At 40.2% G+C, this 19201-nt stretch overlaps 1 protein-coding gene across 1 annotated transcript in view; it reads right to left on the bottom strand.

Moving 5' to 3' along the window:
- Positions 1–19201, bottom strand: part of POLR3B (RNA polymerase III subunit B) — a 109578-nt gene that overhangs the window by 36506 nt on the left and 53871 nt on the right. The window contains exons 16-20 of the mRNA XM_008705658.2: positions 18495–18648; positions 15567–15641; positions 14470–14568; positions 10138–10265; positions 938–1147 (exon numbers count right to left, since the gene is read on the bottom strand). Coding sequence (XP_008703880.1) covers positions 938–1147; positions 10138–10265; positions 14470–14568; positions 15567–15641; positions 18495–18648 — 666 coding nt within the window. The remainder of the gene's footprint in view (positions 1–937; positions 1148–10137; positions 10266–14469; positions 14569–15566; positions 15642–18494; positions 18649–19201) is intronic.

Here is a 19201-nt window from a genome sequence, read left to right as displayed (position 1 = left end):
CTCTAAGCGTAAATGGACATTTTATTTACAGGTGATAGCTGAAAAGCTGGAGGACAGTAAACTCAGATCATTAAATTGTGTTGTGCAGTTTCTGACAGATATCACAAAGTCTTCAGATTTCCACATAAACGTTACCAGTTAATCAGAAAGGAAAACATCTAGTTTTAAAGCATGGCTGTTGTCATTTGGAGGAAAAAAAGAGGCATAAATTAAGTGCAGCCAACATTAATGCCAAAGACACATGTCTAGGAGTACTATTATGGCTGCCTAGCAACTACAAAGAGTGAAGGGGAAGGCAGAGTGGGTATGCCAGGGAGGAAAAAGAGAAACAGATTATGAAGAGAGGAGTCAGACTTCAGGTCAGGTGACGGGTACAAACCATGAAGTGGTGACTTGGAAAAGTAAACTGTCAAAAAACGGACTAAGGGTTGTGTAAAAACTCTAAGCGTTTGTGTGTGTGTGTGTGTGTTTTTAACTTCTAGCGTTTTGCTAACAAAAAGGTATGAACACTATGGGGTTGAGACATACCATTTTAAGAAATCCCCTTTAACACAGAAATACTGCTACTGCCTTTTCAGTTTGTTGCTGAACATATAACTAGACAGATTCAAAGGCCATATTTCATTTATGAGAATTCCTGCTAGGAAATAAACTCTTGTATGTTTTCTGTTGAGGAACTGTCTCAAATCACCAATAAAGTAAAATAACAAAGGAAAAAAAACCACATTTAGTAATTCAGTTAATAAATTACCTCCATGTAATATTCATTAAAAAAGTCAACACCGAAACCTACCCGCCTCCTGTTTGTATGTTATAAGATTCAAAATCACTTGAAACCGACATTACCATTTTGACAGCAGGGGATTTTTAACTGATTGTCCTCCTATCTAATTCTGCACAGAGCGCCTCCAGCGTCAGGCTCTGAAAACCCTCTTACCCCTGTCCAAGGAGGCCTTGTTTAAAACCAGGGCATCTTCGATATCGTAGCCGCTGTAACTCATCACGGCCACCGTCGCGTTCTGTCCTGCTGGCAGTTTCTCAAATTCTATCAGCTCAATGGTCTTTGTTTTCACCATGGGTTTTTGTGGGTATGCCAGCAGATACATGAGAGTGTCGATTCTGTTCCGCTGGTTGTATCCAATGGTACCTTCATTGATATTGGAGAAGGCAAAATGCAACATTCTATTATGTCAAATAATTAGGTAGCCATGAGTACAGAGATGGGGGAAAAAAAAAAGAAACCCGCATTATTTTCACTAATTAACATGAAGAAAACCTTCAGGTTAAACATTTCAAAAGCAATACTCTCACCACGCCTACCAACACGTAAAAGCATTTTTTCTCGGTAATGTTAAAAGTTCTACAAAGAAGAAAAATCACATCCAAGGTATTCTAACCTAAGTAACTTCAACCTACTGGATGTATATTGACCCCATTTTAGGAATTACCAGCGTCCCTGGTTAATTTCGCAGGTAAGCCAACAATTCTGTACTCAGTTCTCCTATGTGGCGGACCCATTTCCAGCTGCTCCGGGAAGGTTGTTAGAAACCACACCCAGTCAAGAAACAAATGTTGGAGAGGATGTGGAGAAAGGGGATCCCTCCTACACTGTTGGTGGGAATGCAAGTTGGTACAGCCACTTTGGAAAATAGTGTGGAGGTCCTTTAAAAAGTTAAAAATTGAGCTACCCTACGATCCAGCAATTGCACTACTGCGTATTTACCCTAAAGATACAGACGTAGTGAAAAGAAGGGCCATATGCACCCCAATGTTCATAGCAGCATTGTCCACAATAGCTAAACTGTGGAAGGAGCCAAGATGCCCTTCAACAGATGACTGGATTAAGAAGATGTGGTCCATATACACAATGGAATATTACTCAGCCATCAGAAAGAACAATTACCCAACATTTGCAGCAACATGGACAGGACTGGAGGAGATTATGCTAAGTGAAATAAGTCAAGCAGAGAAAGACAATTATCATATGGTTTCACTCATTTATGGAACATAAGAAATAGCAGGGAGATCAGTAGGAGAAGGAAGGGAAGAATGAAGGGGGGGTAAACAGAAGGGGGAATGAACCATGAGAGACTATGGATTCTGGGAAACAATCTGAGGGCTTCAGAGGGAGGGGGGTGGGGGATTGGGATAGGCCGGTGATGGGTATTAAGGAGGGCACATATTGCACGGAGCACTGGGTGTTATACACAAATAATGAATCATGGAACACTACATCAAAAACTAAGGATGTACTGTATGGTGACTAACATATTATTATGAAAGAAAGAAAGAAAGAAAAGAAAGAAAAGAAAGAAAAGAAAGAAAAGAAAGAAAGAAAGAAAGAAAGAAAGAAAGAAACCATGCCCAGTGCTGACAGGCAAGGAGCTTATGGAGTAGGACAAACAGATACATTCCATAAAAAGAAATCAGCCATTACAAAAGTTCTAAATGAAAAAGAAAGCAGGAGAAAAGGAAGGACAAGACAGGAAGGAAGGGAAAGGAGGAAAGGGAAAGCAAAGAAGAGTGGATTTACTCATCTGCTTCACTCTTCATTTACGAAGTAGTGAATAAACACCTACTCTGTGCCCAAACCGGAGATAAAATGGGGAAGGGCACAGTCCTTTCCCCTAAGGAATCCAGGGTCCTGTTCAATCAGGTATAGGCTTTTAGGTCCTTTGCAATCAGGCTTTCCAACTGACTGGACCTTGGAAGGTTGTTACTACCAACTGGAAGTGAAATCAGAAGGTTATCCTTTCTCCCTTTTCCCCAGAGGGGTACACAGACTTGCACCAAAAAAGGGTTTCACTCTCCTGGTCTTGTGAATACAGTACACTCTCCTACTCAGAGACCTTAGAATGGGGACTCATGTTTGCCCTACTACTAGACTTATGTGTGGGCTACTGCGCCTCCTTAACTTCGCCCAGGTATCTCTTCCTTTCCCTTGAGTGGCTAAGAAGGTAGCCGTCAGTCTCTTTTTCTCTTGCACATGCTTCCACAGTGACACATCCTCACCACCCACACACCCCAAGATGCCTAAGTGTCACTGAATGGAGTTAAGCTCTAAGATGAACCGATAACCAAAACTCAGTATTTACTTCCTTCACCTTTTTCTCGTAGTCATGTCATGAAATCCATGGTCATTTCAATTCAGGGATGAAAATAACCTATTCAGGCAGCAAACATGATATGGTGCTCCCTGACAATCACTGCTGAAAGAAATAACGAAATCTGTGAGGTATGAACACCTCGTACAGCGCCGGGCCCACTACTGATACTCAATAAAGGTCAGTAGATGAAACCGAATGGCATTATACTTTTTATGATAGTATAAATCTGTACTTAAATCTCAGGAAATTTATCAAGATTCAGCTGAAAAACAACAGCTGATCTGAATCTCCATGAACTTTTTCTTGAGTTTACACTATAAACTGCCAATTAATTTATGTTATTTTAGTGCCAACTAATAAATTGGGCGATACTTGGTAATAGATGTACTGTTTTGGAAATAAAATCACTGTGGCCTGGATCGTGGTAAAGTTCACTGACGATAAGTTTGTCCTTTTACATGAAATCATTTAAAATTTATGTTGAGATTTCAGCTCCAGTTGTATACTTCACCCAGCTTGAGACAAGGGTTCAGGCAATGTCCCACCAGGCTGCCAAACACGGCTTCTGAAACCTGAGACGAGCATTATTATGCAGCAGGGAAGCATTCATGGCTGCACCTCGAAACAATGGTGAAAGCGATTGGATCCCGCTATAAATTGTGCTACCAGGCCCAGAACGCAATTCTCAGGCATCACAACGGACCTGACCACTGAATGGATGAACAGCAAAATGGCTCAGCGAATGTTTGGTGCTTATGATCGCATCAGAAATTTCCTTTAAAGACTTTTTAAAGAACTCGTAGGAGTACACACGGATGTACGTTTTTAGCAGTACTGATGGGTGTGTTGGTGAAAACATGATTGATAAGCCATGACTTCTCTATGATAAAACTTCAAAATGCCATCACACCCCATAGTTTTTATAAAAATCCTGAATGACTATTTTGCCAATTAGTAAGCTTTTTTTGAGAAAATGTCATGCGGAAATTAAAAGACTAGTCTGGGTGAAGCACATGCTCAGGCCAGGATGCTTCTTACTATTTTCAGCTTCCTGAAAAAGGGCACTGCACATACATAATGACAAACATGATGAGAATACATGTAAGCGGGGCTCTCCCTCCACTGTCCAATTTTGCTGTAACTGCAGTCTTCAGTGTTCTAACTACAGACTCATTTCCTCACTACCCAGGACATGATCTTACAAAATCGTATTTTCTTGATCATAACTTTCTTAAGAAGCCACAGGATGGTATAGCAAGGTATGTTCATGTAGGTTAAACAGTGAGGAAGTTTTTTATTCTAAGGTGGGATGAGAAATGGTTAGTAAGCATACATACAGCCGAGGAATAGCTTAGGAAATGTACACTGAAAAAAGATGAAGTTTTATGCATTTAACTATTTTTCTGTCTTCCTTTGCCCAATTTTTCTTAAATTTAATAACATTATTACATACTATAAACTTTATCCATTTGAAGCGTACGTATTGATGAGTTCTGCCAGATTTATGCCTTTGTAAAAAACCACCACCACAATCAAGATCCAGAACATTTCCGACACTCCCAGAAGATCCCTCCGTTCCTGACCCCAGGCAGCCACAGCTCTGTTTATCATTACAGTTTGCATTTTCTAGAATTTTATATAAATGGAATCCTGCAGTATGGACTCTTGTGCAGCTTTTTTCATTTAGCATAACGATTCTGAGATCCATCCAGGTGGCTGTATCATAGTTCATTCTTTGCTGTCTCCGAGAACGACGGTACTGCACGTTTACACAGTTCGTTTACCTGTTCACCTGCTGATGGATATTTGAATCGTTTCCAGTTTGGGGCACTTGTGAATAAAGCTGCTATGAACATTCACACATAAGACTTTGTGTGTTCACTTCTCTCGGGTAAATACACAGGAGTGGAAGTTCTGGGTGGTTTGGTAAGGGTACGGTTAACCTAAAAAACTGCTTGGAAATTTTCCAAAGTACTGTACCTTTTCACGTCTGTATCAGCGGTGGGCGCACTTTTTAGCTGCTCTACCTCCTGACGCTCAGTAGGTCCATCTTTTCCATTTTAGGTGTTCTAACGAGCGTGTGGTGGGGTCTCTGTTCTAATTTACATTTACCTAACGACTAATAACATTGAACAGAGTTTCATGAGCTTACTGGTCATTCCTATTACTTTGTGAAGTGTCTGTTTTTCATTTTTACCATCTTTTAACTGAGTAGTCTTATCATTGAAGAGTTCTTTGTATGTACCGGACACACATCTGTTATCAGATGTATACATTGCCAACACTTGCTCCCATTCTGTGGATTAATGCCTTCCATAGTCTTAACAGTGTCTTTCAAAGGGCAAAAGTTTAACTTTGAAAAAGTCTGAGTTATTAATTTTTTTCCTTTTTCATAGCCTGTGCTTTTTGAGTTCTAAGAAATCTCACTTAGGTCATTCAAGGTCATTTAGACTTTTGCCTATATTTCTATCTACACATTTTATGGGTCTAGCTCTGACATTCTGAGCTATGATCCATTCTGTGTTAGCTTTTTGTATGGTTATGAGGAAGGAGTTGATGCTCATTTATTTCTATGAAGATACACATACATATTTTATTTTGTTGAAAGATTTTTTCCTTTCCCTTGGAATTGTCTGACACACTCACTGAAAATTTAATGCCCACGGAAATGTGGGTCTATTTCTGGATTCTTGATTCTGTTCCACTGATCTACATAGCCACCCTTACAACAGCATCATACTGTCTTTGTTTCAGTGGCTTTATAGCAAATCTTAAAAACAAGCTGTATAAGCTCTTCGACTTAGTTCTATTCAAAGATTCTTTTCAAAAATATGCACCTGATTTCTTAGCAACTTTAATGTGCCCAGAGATTAATTTGTTGTTGAAACATTTGTTAAGTACTTACTAAGCCTTCAGAGGTGCACTCTGCTAGGCACCAAGGATACAGTAATAAATAACACAGACCTAGTCCTGTCCTCAAAGTGCTTATATTCTACGGTCTAGCAGGGAAGGGACACGAGTTTTAGCTGTTCCACATCCTCACTGACACTTAGTACGTTGTGATAGACAGGAAGGGGGAAAAGTGAGGAAAGAAGTTAGTTTCCATTGAGAAGAATTTCATAAGTTTTATAGATACTTACATTATGTTTTGCACAGAAGACAGAATGTAACCTTTTTTAAGTTACTCAACCAAAGTGGGATTCAGTTTCCTTAACAGAAACAAAAAAGGTATGCATTCTATCTGACAGGATTATTATGATGATTAAAAGAAACGTGTATAAATCATCTGTATAGTAAGTGGCAACGTTCACTAACAATGCAATTAACAACATTAGTAGTAACAAACATACACCCCTTGACCCTGCACTCTCACCTGTTCTGCCTCCAACTCTCACCCTACAAACTGAACTACAGTGTAATTCTATCTCCATAAATATTCATTATTAACTTTCCAGTCTCAGGAAATGTTGTATCATCTTATATCTGAAATAGCTACAATGATTTTAATTTTTTTTTTGAACCAACAGTGAAATTCTAAAATATAATTGCCAGGGATAATTTGGCCAAGACAGTTTCAGTTTGTATCTATCAAATGGATAAAGAATAAATCTTCTAAAAAAAAAAATTCCAACAGAAAGCTGAATACAATAGAAGGAAGGAGATGTAGAGTGAAACAAAATTTTATGAGAACCTTTGTATATTACATGTTTTTAAGATCTCAAAATCTTCTAGGGTATTTCTAGGACATCCCATCCTATTATAAAAGTGGGGAATACAAGAGAAGGAACTATCTGCTTTGGAACAGAATCTACTGAAGACAAAAACAAAAACAGAAGCTGCATTACCTCCTGAGCTTTTAAAAAAAAAAAAGAAAAAAAAAGTCCCAGCAATTTGGAGGTGAAGGGGGGTTGGGAGGAGGCCATGGCTAGGGGAGGCATGTGATACATATTCATTAACGGAGCTGATAGTGACTGAAAGATCCTTTTAACCAGGAGAAAATGTTTCACTAGAGGACTGCCAACTAATAAAGTGGACAGGATATGAAAGCGTGACTCATGTGGACTTGGCACCTGGCGCCAGGGAGTACCTACAGTGCAGCTCCAATACCCAGCTTTCACTTGCAGTGCTGAGTGACCTGGCGACCTCGCCATTTCCATCCACGTCTACCTGGCTTCTTGCTCTGAACCTTGTCACAACAGAGCCGTATCCGTGGAAGCTCAGGTGTTTCTCAGTAGGCACAGTAAGACAGAAGGTGGAAACCTGCACTTTATTAATAACTTAAAGAAGCTTAGATTTAAGAAACACCTCTGCGGTGTTTCATGTTCACTGAAGTGCGCTCTCTCTTATGTACAAGGCGAGGCTTTCGGTCTCTGCGCTTTGCGCTCGTCCTGGTTTCCTTCGCAGTGATAGAAAAATGACTCTCTCCTTTCGTCACTCTTGACTGGGGGCGGGCGGTTGGCAGTGAAAGGTAGACAGCAAATCTTCCAGGGTGGCAGGAAAATGTAGTGATTTAATTCCGGGCTACTGTCTTTCACTTTCCACATGGACTAATGGATGAACAGCAACTAAAATATTACTTGAGACCGTTCACAGAGACTCTCTGAGAGGTAGGGAGTCTTTAGCAATGGCTCATACTTACTTAAAATGGGGTAGTGTGCCTTTTAGTTACCAGCTGCCAAGACTGCGTGGAATTAAAATGACTCCGCGAAGTCCAACTCAAACTGCTAGGTCTGCTTTACAGACCTGGGTTTCTGCTGTGGGTTTTCTCCCTCTGCCGGCCTTGTTCCTTTTGTGATTTTTCATACAGACCTCGCTCAGTACTTCTGCAGCTATTTGAGTGTCCAGAGAGAAACGTGGTCATGTAATGTGCCAACTTTGAATGTACTTTTATCTCGATGCTTTTCTTTCCAGTCAGGTGTTTTATAATAACAAACAGTAACAAAGCCTTTTTTTTATTACTTAAGATATTCAGTGGCTTTTGTCTTCCTAGCGTCAGCAGTAACGTCAGAGGATTGTATCCAAGGAGCTAAATGTGCAGGACCCAGGGTCAGAGCAGCTGAATACACCAACCTCAGAAAACACAGACAATGAATTGCAAATGACACTCAAAACAAAACGAGAAAAAAAACCTTCACACAGAAAACTACAAAAGAACTCTACAGACACTGAATTGGCTTTCTGTACACACTGATCCTGCTTAACTGTGTGTGGTAACTAACGAAACGTTTCAGATACTCATGGCCACAAAATAAAGGCTTCTTTTTTTTTTTTTTTTTTGGTAGGTAGAAGAGTTACAAAAATAAAAATATTTCTTTCCTTCAAGTTACTTCTTTATTTAAAAAAAAAAAGATTCACCAAGTGGAGACAGATTCGTAGCCCTTTCTGTTTTCATCTTCAAACACAACCAAAGAGTGGCATTAGCGATGAAGTGATTAGTCTTCCGTTAATTCTGCTGAAGGTTCTACACAAAAGGTGTATTGTTTCAGCCAGGATTCACATCATGAAACAAAATGGTTTGGTAAACCCAATAGAAGTGATAGCCCTTTCATGACACACAGGGTTCAGTACTGTATATTTCAACTTGTTAGCAAGTCACAAGCACACGCGGGAAATCAGCCTACACTGCTGCTGAGGATGAATGGGAAAGGCGAAATTGATGAGCCGCTGTTTAGATTTTCCCACTGGGAATTATTCTGAACCGTCCAGGCATTACATCATTCAGGTAAATGGTTGCAGGACAACATGTTTTGCCAACCGAAAGGGCAATATAAAAACTCGAAAAGAAATACACACTCTTTATTCTGGGATGAGATGTAGGATTCCTTAATTGTCAAGCTATGGTCAGTTGCAGCTGATTGCTGGTAACTGAGAAGCTAAATGCATTCTGGGTGTTACCCAAAGGCAATGCAAAAACCTTTCAGTTTTTTCATGAAGCCCCCTGTAGCATACCTTAAACCAGAAATGACAAGTCATACTGATATCATAGACATATATGAAAATAAATTAAACTTACTAGGACTTAAATGATTTTTAAAAACATTTCAAAAAAAGTTTGTAAGCAAAACTTTTTTTTTTTTTTTTTGCTCTGGTATCCTCTCTGCATCACCGTCAAGATAAAACCCAAACTCCTTAATCTGCAGCACCTCTCCAGTATCCACTATTCCCATATTATGTGAAACAGCCAGACCAAAGCATCAAGCTCCCCCGGCAATGCTCATTTATACTTCCACGTCTATGAAAAATACTCAGGGTCTTTCAAGACTCAATTCAGTTGTATTCTTCAGAAACAACTTACTCTCTAACCCCAAGTGACCTCTCTGCTCTCCTTCCCTAAGATTCTAGCTGTTGGTCCATGACAGCATTTACCAAATACATCCAGCTACAGTTGTACTTGTTGGGCTCTCTCACTAGACTGTGAACTCCTTGAGGACAGGGCTCTTTCTCTCCCCTTTGTTTTCAGGTGCCAGCCTCACCATCTGGTCTATCCGTGATACTCAGCAAGTGCTAGGGACGGATAATAGATAAATTAGAAGAGAAGGAAGGAAGGAAAAGGAATTCGGAAACTGGTGTGACGTTTCAGGAGCTACAGGAACAACTGCAAGGATGTGACATGTTCAACGACCGTCACCCAGACCATCAGGAACACCTTCTAAGACACACTGTACATCTGTGGCTCTATTCCCTTTCCCGCTCTTCCCTCAAACTTGTGTTTTTCTGCTCTTTCTTCCATTTCTCCTGGCACACAACTTACACTTCATAGAGCTTTTCTCTTTCTACTTACCCCCTCATCGTTCTGTGACATTTATTATATATCCCCAGTTTGGTCAAAGAAATAAGTTCAGAGAGGTTTTCTCTCTTCTTGTAGAGGCTGTAGACATGGCAATGGCACCCGTAAGCCCTCTGCGGTTAGTAACACTCAGGTACCAGCAAGGGCTGACTTAGCCAAACATTTAATACCAGTGAAGTAAGAATAAAGATTAAGTCTTTTATCCAAATATTTATAGAACCAAGTTCAAGAAGGAAATCTTACCCATGGCTTGTTTCCCCATGGCACACTGATAGGTGTTTCTCGGGGACTGATTATGATGAGGGTATGGGATGAGGCCAGCACACACACCAAGAAGAGTGAAGGGCTCGATCTCCAAGTGGGTGGTATCTCTGTCAAGTTAATAAGAATCAGACATCTCAGACACCAACGCCAAGAACACATTCCTCTTAAAGGTCATAAGAAAAATACCCCAAAAGACCTAAATAAAATGTTTACGTTTATATATAAATAAAATACATACATTATATAAACATAAATGTATATACATATAATTTTATATAAATTTATATATAAAATATATATGTAATTTATATAAAACCTTAAGAATAAAATTTGATGCTAGTAAAACTGATTAAAAAAACTTAAATAAAGTAAAATAAATTATTTTCTTCAGTAATAGAAACACTACTGATAGAAATACAAGAGAAGGGAGATAGTATAGAATGCCCATGTAAAAAAAAATAAAACATTATTACATACTAATAACAATAACTAATACTTATAAAGAATTTACTATACTGGGCAATATCCAAATGCAGTAGCGAAAATATCCACATGGGTGAGTGGGCTGCTTTTCCTCACTTTTCCAACTTGTATCAATGGCGAAGTTGCATCCCCATTTTAGAGAAGAATATATCCCATTTAAGAATATCTTCCATAGACCTACGGGGACCAGTACCATAGCCACCAGCTAAATGTGATTGTTCAACACTTTTCACCTAGATTAGCATGCTTGAGGAACTGAATTTTTAATTTTACTTAATTTTAATTACATTTTAAAACTCAAATTTAAATAACTCAGTTCAGTTATTCAAAACCTTTACACTTGTAGCAACTTACACTTGTGAATCTACTTTTTCAACTGTAACTGTTATGATCAGATCAGGTATTTCCAATGAACATTTAGCCTTCAAACTGAGAGAGATGTGCTTTGAAGTTGTATAGAAAAAAAAAAACTTCATATTTTTATATTGATTGCATGTTGACATGACAATATTTAAGATAGAATGGGTTAAATAAAATTATTATGATTAACTTCATTTGGTTCTTTTTACGATTTTCAGTTGGCTACTGGAAAACTTAGATATATGGGCTTGCATGGTACTTGTCTTGGACAGCTCAGCTGTAGAAACTAGATATAAAGTAAGACTTTATCTAGTAAGTGTTAGAATCTTGGCTGCTTTTGTAATGCATTTTTGTAAAAATCCCCATTTTGGCTAACTGATACTGCAACTCAGTTATTCTAAAGGGAAAGGGCAGCCAGATTGTTTCTGGATCTTGCTGGAAGTAAGAGACATTACATGCAGGGTCTGTGGACTCTGCTGACCCTCTATTCCTTCAAGTACTTGTGAGACATAACTTCAGTCATTTCAATGGGTTACATACAGTACCTGTGAAGACAAGTGATTTCCAAGATAACCCAACCCATTGGGGAAAATTAGATGCGAAACACATAGCAAAAGATTTCCCACTTATTCATGGTTTTTTTTTTTTCTTCAATACACATATGAATTACGTCCCTAGTTTGGTTACAGAGGATGTTTCCCATACAGTTCTTGGTTTGAAGAACACAGTTTTGACCTTATGACCTAGCAGAACCCCAACTCTCTCAGACACGTTAGGCCTTTGTCAGCAAAGAGGGAAAGGGCCCTAGGTTTTGTTTCTTTGTTGTTTGTTTTTTTAAAGAGAAACAGCTTATAGTGACATTTTATGTCCTAGAGTAAAACAGAGTTTTAAGTGTACTGGTTTAAATACTGGCCAATTTGACAATATGGGCCAATTTCCCCATGTAAATAAAAACTACTTTTTCAGATATACAGATTGAAGCAAGCTGAAAATGAAGAAGGTACAGACCTAAGTTTCCTCTTTTTTTTGTAACAATATATATAAGATCATACGTTATCTAATAATTTTTTTTTAAAGATTTTATTTATTTATTTGACAGAGATAGAGACAGCCAGCGAGAGAGGGAACACAAGCAGGGGGAGTGGGAGAGGAAGAAGCAGGCTCATAGCGGAGGAGCCTGATGTGGGGCTCGATCCCATAACGCCAGGATCACGCCCTGAGCCAAAGGCAGACGCTTAACCACTGTGCCACCCAGGCGCCCCAACGTTATCTAATAATTATTCAAAGTCCAAATGCTCTGGACTTTGATTTTTATAAAACAAAAAGGGATACTATTATTCAAAATTATAACCACCATAATCTTCTGTCCTGAACAGGAAATACAAGACTTTCTATTCATTGTGTATAAGGGCTTTAAATTGAGCTCAAATTAAGGCTCAGTAACCTGTTCTTTGTAACAGCGGAAAAATTGGAAAACAGCCTAATTATTCATCAACAGATCAACAGATGAAATAAACTATGTGTAGTCAGACAATGTAATAAAAAGAAATTAAAGTAATATATTTATATAAACATACAAGCATGCACTAATATAGAAAAATGCCTAGAATGATAAATTTGATAATGATGCCAAGTTTAAAAATGAAGAAAATTAAAATATGTTGCCTTGTATGTATGTATGATTGTACCCATTTAGAAAAAAAATCTAAAAGAGTACACATTGAACCACTGGTACTGATTATGTCTGGAGGCTGGAGTTCAGTGGGATGGGGAAGAATGGGATTCATTCTTTTTACTTCATGCACGTCTACGCTGAAAAACAATGTCACAAGTATGAATTACAGAATACCAAATTTTTTCTATTTAAAAAAAAATGAGTTTAATATATGGGTCAGCTTGGTGATTGGGTACTGATACTAATGGCTGCATTTCTATATTACAGTGAACAAGACAGAGAAAAATCCCTGCTTTTGTGAAGCTTCTAGTGGAGAGATAAATAATACACAGATAAATCAATAAAATACATTTTATAGATTTTATTGTAAAGCAGTGTAGAGGGGTGCACAGAGGAGGGGTATCTATTCTAAATGGGGCCATCAGGAAAAGGCACTGAGAAGGTGACCTCTGAGGAAGACCTGGAGGAGGTGAAAGAGTGGGTGAGGAAGGATGTGAGTGTCCCAGGCGAGGGAACAGCCAGTGTAAAGGTGCTGAGACAGAAGCATGCCTGAGGTGTGAGGAAGAGGCCAGTATGGTTAAAGAGAGTGAGGGAAGAGGGGTAGGAGACGATGCTGCAGGTACCAGGAGGGGTGGGCAGATCGTGCAGGACCTTGAGGCCTCTGTAAGGACTTCCAGGGGAGAGGGAAAGCCACCGGATTTTGAGAAGAGAAGGGAAAAGACCACTTTGACCTATGAAGAACAGATTGTATGGGAACAAGGGCAAAAGAGTCAGGAGCCTTTTGCAAGTCCCCAGGCAAGCAATGGCAGTGGCCTGGACTAGGATGGTAGGTGGAGGTGGTGGGAAGAGATCAGACTCTGGGTATACGCTGAGGGTCGACATGATAGGCTAAGGGATCGGCTGCGGGTGTAGACAAGGAGAGGCGTCAAGGCTGAAACAGGATGCTGGCTGAGAAACAAGAAGGGCGGACTGCTATTCACAGCGTTACTACCTAAGAGGTATCTTTCGCATTCACTCAATCTTCAAATCAGAAGTACAAAAATAGCACTTTGAGAGAGTCCTACCTTTAAAGAATAAAGAATTTGGCTGAAAAGCATTGTTTACTAAATTATAATAAGACAACAATGAAGCAGTACATTTCATCTGGTAGCAGGAAACAGAAAAGTGCTTTCTTGATCGAAGACCTAAACAGTTACCAGATGGCAGTATTAAGCTCCCTAACTATTTCACAATAAAAGTGCAAAAATTCCAGTTTCAGGTAAGCAGTATCATCAGTCACACGCATCAGAAAGTTACATAAATGTCCTCTAATGTATTCCAAATAGAACAGATGCTTCTAAAAATATTACTATTTTTGAAACACTGTAAGCATATTACCATTTCTTATTTATATTGCACGTAAGTTTAGAGACATCCTTATAACATAGAATATATGGAATTCCTGTATCGACAAGAATTCAGATGTCCTCTCTAGAAGAGAGAAATACATCTTTTAAGTAGTCTAATCCGTTAGTTCAATTTTGACAGTAATCAATATCAGAATCAGAGAAGCAATTCTTTTCAGAAAATATGCATTAAGTGTAACGTGAATAGAGAAGATAATTAAGTCTAAAGATTGTTAGCAGTTTTGTGACAATCCTACATTGGGATAAATGATGGGGTATGCTTTATTATAGGATAGTATACTTCTAACAATTCCTACTAAGAGGCAACACAACAGAAGAGATGAAATGAAAAGGTGATTTCTGTAATCAGAATAGGTTTTAATTATGGTTGTTATAGATTCTACTTACTTATTTATTGTATGTTCATAGAGTGCGATGTTACAGTCATTTTCTTCATTCACATCTAAATATTCAACCAGACTCTCATGTAAGAAATCTTCAAAATTCCTGGGAAAAAATTGATGAAATGTACATTACTAATAAGCATTTTACTGCAATGTTTTACATATGATAATGGAGAATACTGGCTTTCATTTATACCCAAAGCATCTTTCTCTCCCAGAAAGTATCAATACATTGGGATGCTTGAAAAATGTTATTCTTGCATCACAGAGTGATCGTAAATCACTGAAATAAAAACATCGATGAGACTTGTCAATCTGCTCCTCCTCCTTTCTCTTGAGAGAGAGAGAAAGCTCGAGTCGGGGCGGGATGGGGAGGGGCAGAGGGAGAGAGAGTATCTTTTCTTTTTTTTTTTTAGTTTTAGTTTATTTTTTATTTATTTTCTTCATGCAAAGTTCGATGATTCATTAGTTGCGTATAACACCCAGTGCACCATGCAATACGTGCCCTCCTTACTACCCATCACGAGCCTATCCCATTCCCTCACCCCCCTCCCCTCTGAAGCCCTCAGTTTGTTTCTCAGAGTCCATAGTCTCTCATGCTTCATTCCCCCTTCTGATTACCCCCCCTTTCTATCTTAAGCAGGATCCATGTCCAGCACAGAGACCAACGTGGGGCTCGATCTCAGGACCCTGAGATCATGACCTGAGCTGAAATCAAGAATCAGATGCTTAACCGACTGAGCCACCAGACACCTTAATCTGGTCCTCACTTCTGAAAATAACTTCTATGACTTTTAAGAGCCACTACGATGAGAGACGCAGCATCCACATCAACATATCCCGGTACTTCACAGTGCACTAATTTACACCAACACTCTGTGCTCCTCATGATACAAACTGATAAATATTTTACCAAGTCCAGGCAAGTTCACAAAGAGTGGAACAGGTTTTTAATAGGCTGATACATTTGGTAGGGAGCAGTTAAGAGACTAAAAATGAAAATATACTTTTCTTAAAAGCTCAGATCAAATAATGTCATTGCTGATTAAATCATATATGTGACTACTAAGAAGACTGAGAAGTTTTGCTTTGGCCACTTACCTGTACCCCTGGGCCAGCTCTTCCATATGTTTATTTGTGACTGCAGGCTTCTGCTTCTTAACAATTATGTAGGGTCTGAAATGAAAAAAAATAACAAATTCACAGGAGTTCAAAAGAAGAATTAAGTCAGCAAGTAAGTTTACTGTAGTGAAATGAGGGAAGCTGGGATGTGATCAAACAGATTCCCGGACTGCCTGAGGACCCCAGGTACTCTCTGCATATACGGGCGCATCGGGGTCGATCTGCTCTCTCGCTCATACACATTCACAGGCGCACACACGCCAGCACACACGTGTATGTGCGCACACGGACATGTACGCACACGCAGTGCTTCCTCCAAGTATCTTAGGAAATACCTGGTTTTCCATGGAAAGGCCACACAAAAATGATACTCAGTAAGATCTAGAAACAAAATCTTTAGTGTCTTATTTTTTAAAATGGACGGTCTAAATGCATCACACCAAAGCTATTTCGCAGGATTTCACATAGGGGTATGTGGTCTACTACCCAGGAAGCCAGCAGGCCGAGAACTGCCCCTGAGCAGAACAATGGTGTCCTGCAGTGAGGGTGTGATGAACATCGGCCGCTTACAGTGGCTTCTTTTTGGACAGACATCACTAGGCTACACTGGCAGGTTACCTAAAGCTACGCATTTATAGAGAATAAAGCTTTTTTACATTGTGATTTTGAGCGAGCTAATGGGTGTAAGGTAGAGAGCTTCTGGTCTCCCCACTCTGATAGATTAACCTGTAACTGTCAGCGGTGATCTGCCGCTGAGGACCTCGCCACCACGCGGAAACACGGACACAAAGGATGGCATGCGGCCCCGAAACGTCAAGGGCTGTTGCTATTTGGATAAGCAGCTCTTAGAGAGAGGAGCGAGCAACCACCAGACACTTGTGCGCTCTACCCTAAAGTCCAAATAACTATTTGAGGACTAATGAGCACTTTTAAACAGTTAAGAAGAAGAGCTGCGCAATTACAAAAGGGGAACACAAGCTGCTGAAAAATGAACTGAGTGAACTTTTCATGGAAATCAGCATTACCTCGAAATCCTGGCTTCTTCTGGGGAGGGAGGCAGAGAGCACGGCTACCTCATTCAAGGGCTGCAGGGAGTTCGGGCCAAGAGACTCACAAGTGAGGACAAGGACAGATGCAGCCGCAGGAGAGGGAGCGGTCACACTCCGCTACCTCATTCCCCTTCTACTTAACTCAATAAACTACCTGTTCGTCCTGCCAGATCTATGTCAGGCCATTGTAAAACGACTTCTAAAAAAGAATTCATTTCTTTCAGACTATTCCATAATATGCTGAATGTAATGAAAGAGAAAAATCCCAAAAAAGAGTAACCTAAGAAAATGTTGTTTTCCCCGCCCCTAATTGATTATGTTAACAGCTTCAAATAAGTACTAACACGTGCCTGGCACCTACGAGGCACTTACCACACCTTCTATCAGTTAGTTCTCAGGACAACCCTAGGGAGGTATTATTATCGTTTACATCTTTTTCAGCCAAAGGAATAAAATCAGAGCCACACAAGTCGGTAAGTGGGAAGTCAGGACTCAAACAGAGGTATGTTATCACCTAGGGTTCTTTGGTTGCAAAGAACAGAAACCAATTCTGGCTAATGTAAGCAAAAATGGAATTTATTAATTAAAAATTTAAAAAAAAATTAAAGGAATTTACTGAAAGCATAAGAATTTACTTGAAGGATAAGAATAAAAAAAAAAAAAAAAGGTAAAATGCCCAGCCTCACAAAGAAAAGGAGCCCAAGGATCCAGAAGGGGAGGGGTAACGGGCAGTCTCTTGCATGTGTTGCTGTCAGGATGAATCAGTTCCAACCACTTCTTCCTTGAGTTATTCTATTTGGGATTCAAATTCTCTGAGGAGAGAGTGTAACTGGCCTAGCTAGGGTCATGTGTCTGACCTTTGGCTGAGCAGGAAAGGGCACCTGATTATCCCACGAAGACTGCCAACGGGGAGGGGCAGTTCCCAAAGCAAAGTGAGGAGGGTAACCGGAAGGAGAAGCTGGATGCTGGACAGACAAGGGCAGTCCACTCTCAGCTCTGGCAGACTTCTAAGCCCCAGCTCTTCCCACCACTCTAACCATTGCTAGCTCACTAACTTGGGCCCTAGCCCTACCTGAGGTCCACAACAAACGACCACAGTAAAACACACAGAGGCTTACAAAACAATGTACCGTCCTCAGCTGACATCCCTGATGTTCCCCGAAGACCAGATACCCTGTCATATTCATCTCTGTGCCCCCTTCTCTTGGCCAGTACCTGTACACATAAGCCCGGAAGGTGTGCTGAGTGACTAGAAGGCACCCATCCACTGGGTCTAACTTGACTTGCTTGTGCCTCCATGTTTTTTATTCTTGCCATTGCCCAGCCTCTCTCCTTTCCTCCTTCATCCAAGTAACATGACACGATCCCACTCATCCTGTGAAGTTCAGCTCACAGCAACAGAATACAGTGGGTAAAATCATGACTGTTGGGAGTCAAATGAACAGTAAGGACTGTCAAGTAAAGAAGAGACCCCACCACTATCTAGCTTTGGGTTGTTACTTATGTCTCATTCCTCATTTGTTAAATGAAGATAGTAATCTGCCCTTACACGGTTGAATGTAGTTAAAGCCTTACTCATGGTTTATCTACTGAAAAAAAAAATAACGGCTAGCGAGCATTATTACTGGCATGGTTGGCTGTTATTAGTAATTATTTCTGCCTTTGCCCATGGACTGAGCTCTCTGAGGGCAGAAACTGTTTCCCATTAATCTTTGAATTCTCAGCACCCAGATGCATATTCATGAGGTGTCTGCTAACTGAATTAAAGTTCTCTAAACAATGAAAGTGGATTCAAAGACAAAAACAAGCGTATTTCTTTTCAGAAGTAAACATATAAATTCTTTTTAGCAACTTATACCTGCACAGCCTTCCTCCATCAGAGGAAATATAGACACATCGATCTGTGAGATTCGTTGAGATGGAAACAAACTCATTGATATATCCTGCTCTTCGCATCAGTCGGAACGTATTCACTAGCTTCTTATGGTCTCGAATGACACCCAGGATGTTACCTGAGCAGAAAGGAGAATATTTGTAAGAGGAACAAAAAATAGATCTCTTCAGTTGAAAATATGCACCCAATAAAGATGAGAAGCGGCGCTGAGCAGTCACTTAAAAGCTCTGTTCCTCCACAGCCCGCAGGAGAGGAGCACAGAGGGGCGGCCGAAGGCACCGGAAGACCTGAGTCTACGGGCAGCCCTACCACATGCTGGGCGAAGGACCTCGGGGTCCAGACCCTCCCGGGTTCGAACACTGGCTCGATCACTTCCTCACTTGATGTGAGGATGAAATGAATCGATCCCCCATAAAGCACTCAGAGCTCTGCCCAGCGCCCAGTAACGGTTATTTTTCAACTGCTCCTCCTGTCATCGTCATCTGAGAAATGAAGAAAATGGACTTTGTGTCCCAGGGTCAGCATGAGGACTCAGAGGGGTCCTGGGTGACAGTGGAGAGTAAGAGCTCTGTCTGCACTAGCCACTGGGATATACAGAAGGAGGTGGCCAGGGAACAGCCCTGTTTTGCTGCTCACTGGCCCTTGCCAGGAAGGACTTGTGCCCCCAGAAC

Source organism: Ursus maritimus, unplaced genomic scaffold (assembly GCF_017311325.1).
Source record: "Ursus maritimus isolate PB19 unplaced genomic scaffold, ASM1731132v1 scaffold_21, whole genome shotgun sequence".
NCBI lineage: Eukaryota > Metazoa > Chordata > Mammalia > Carnivora > Ursidae > Ursus > Ursus maritimus.
The sequence above is the reverse complement of the archived record's forward strand: the minus strand, read 5'-3'. Positions and strand labels throughout refer to the sequence as shown.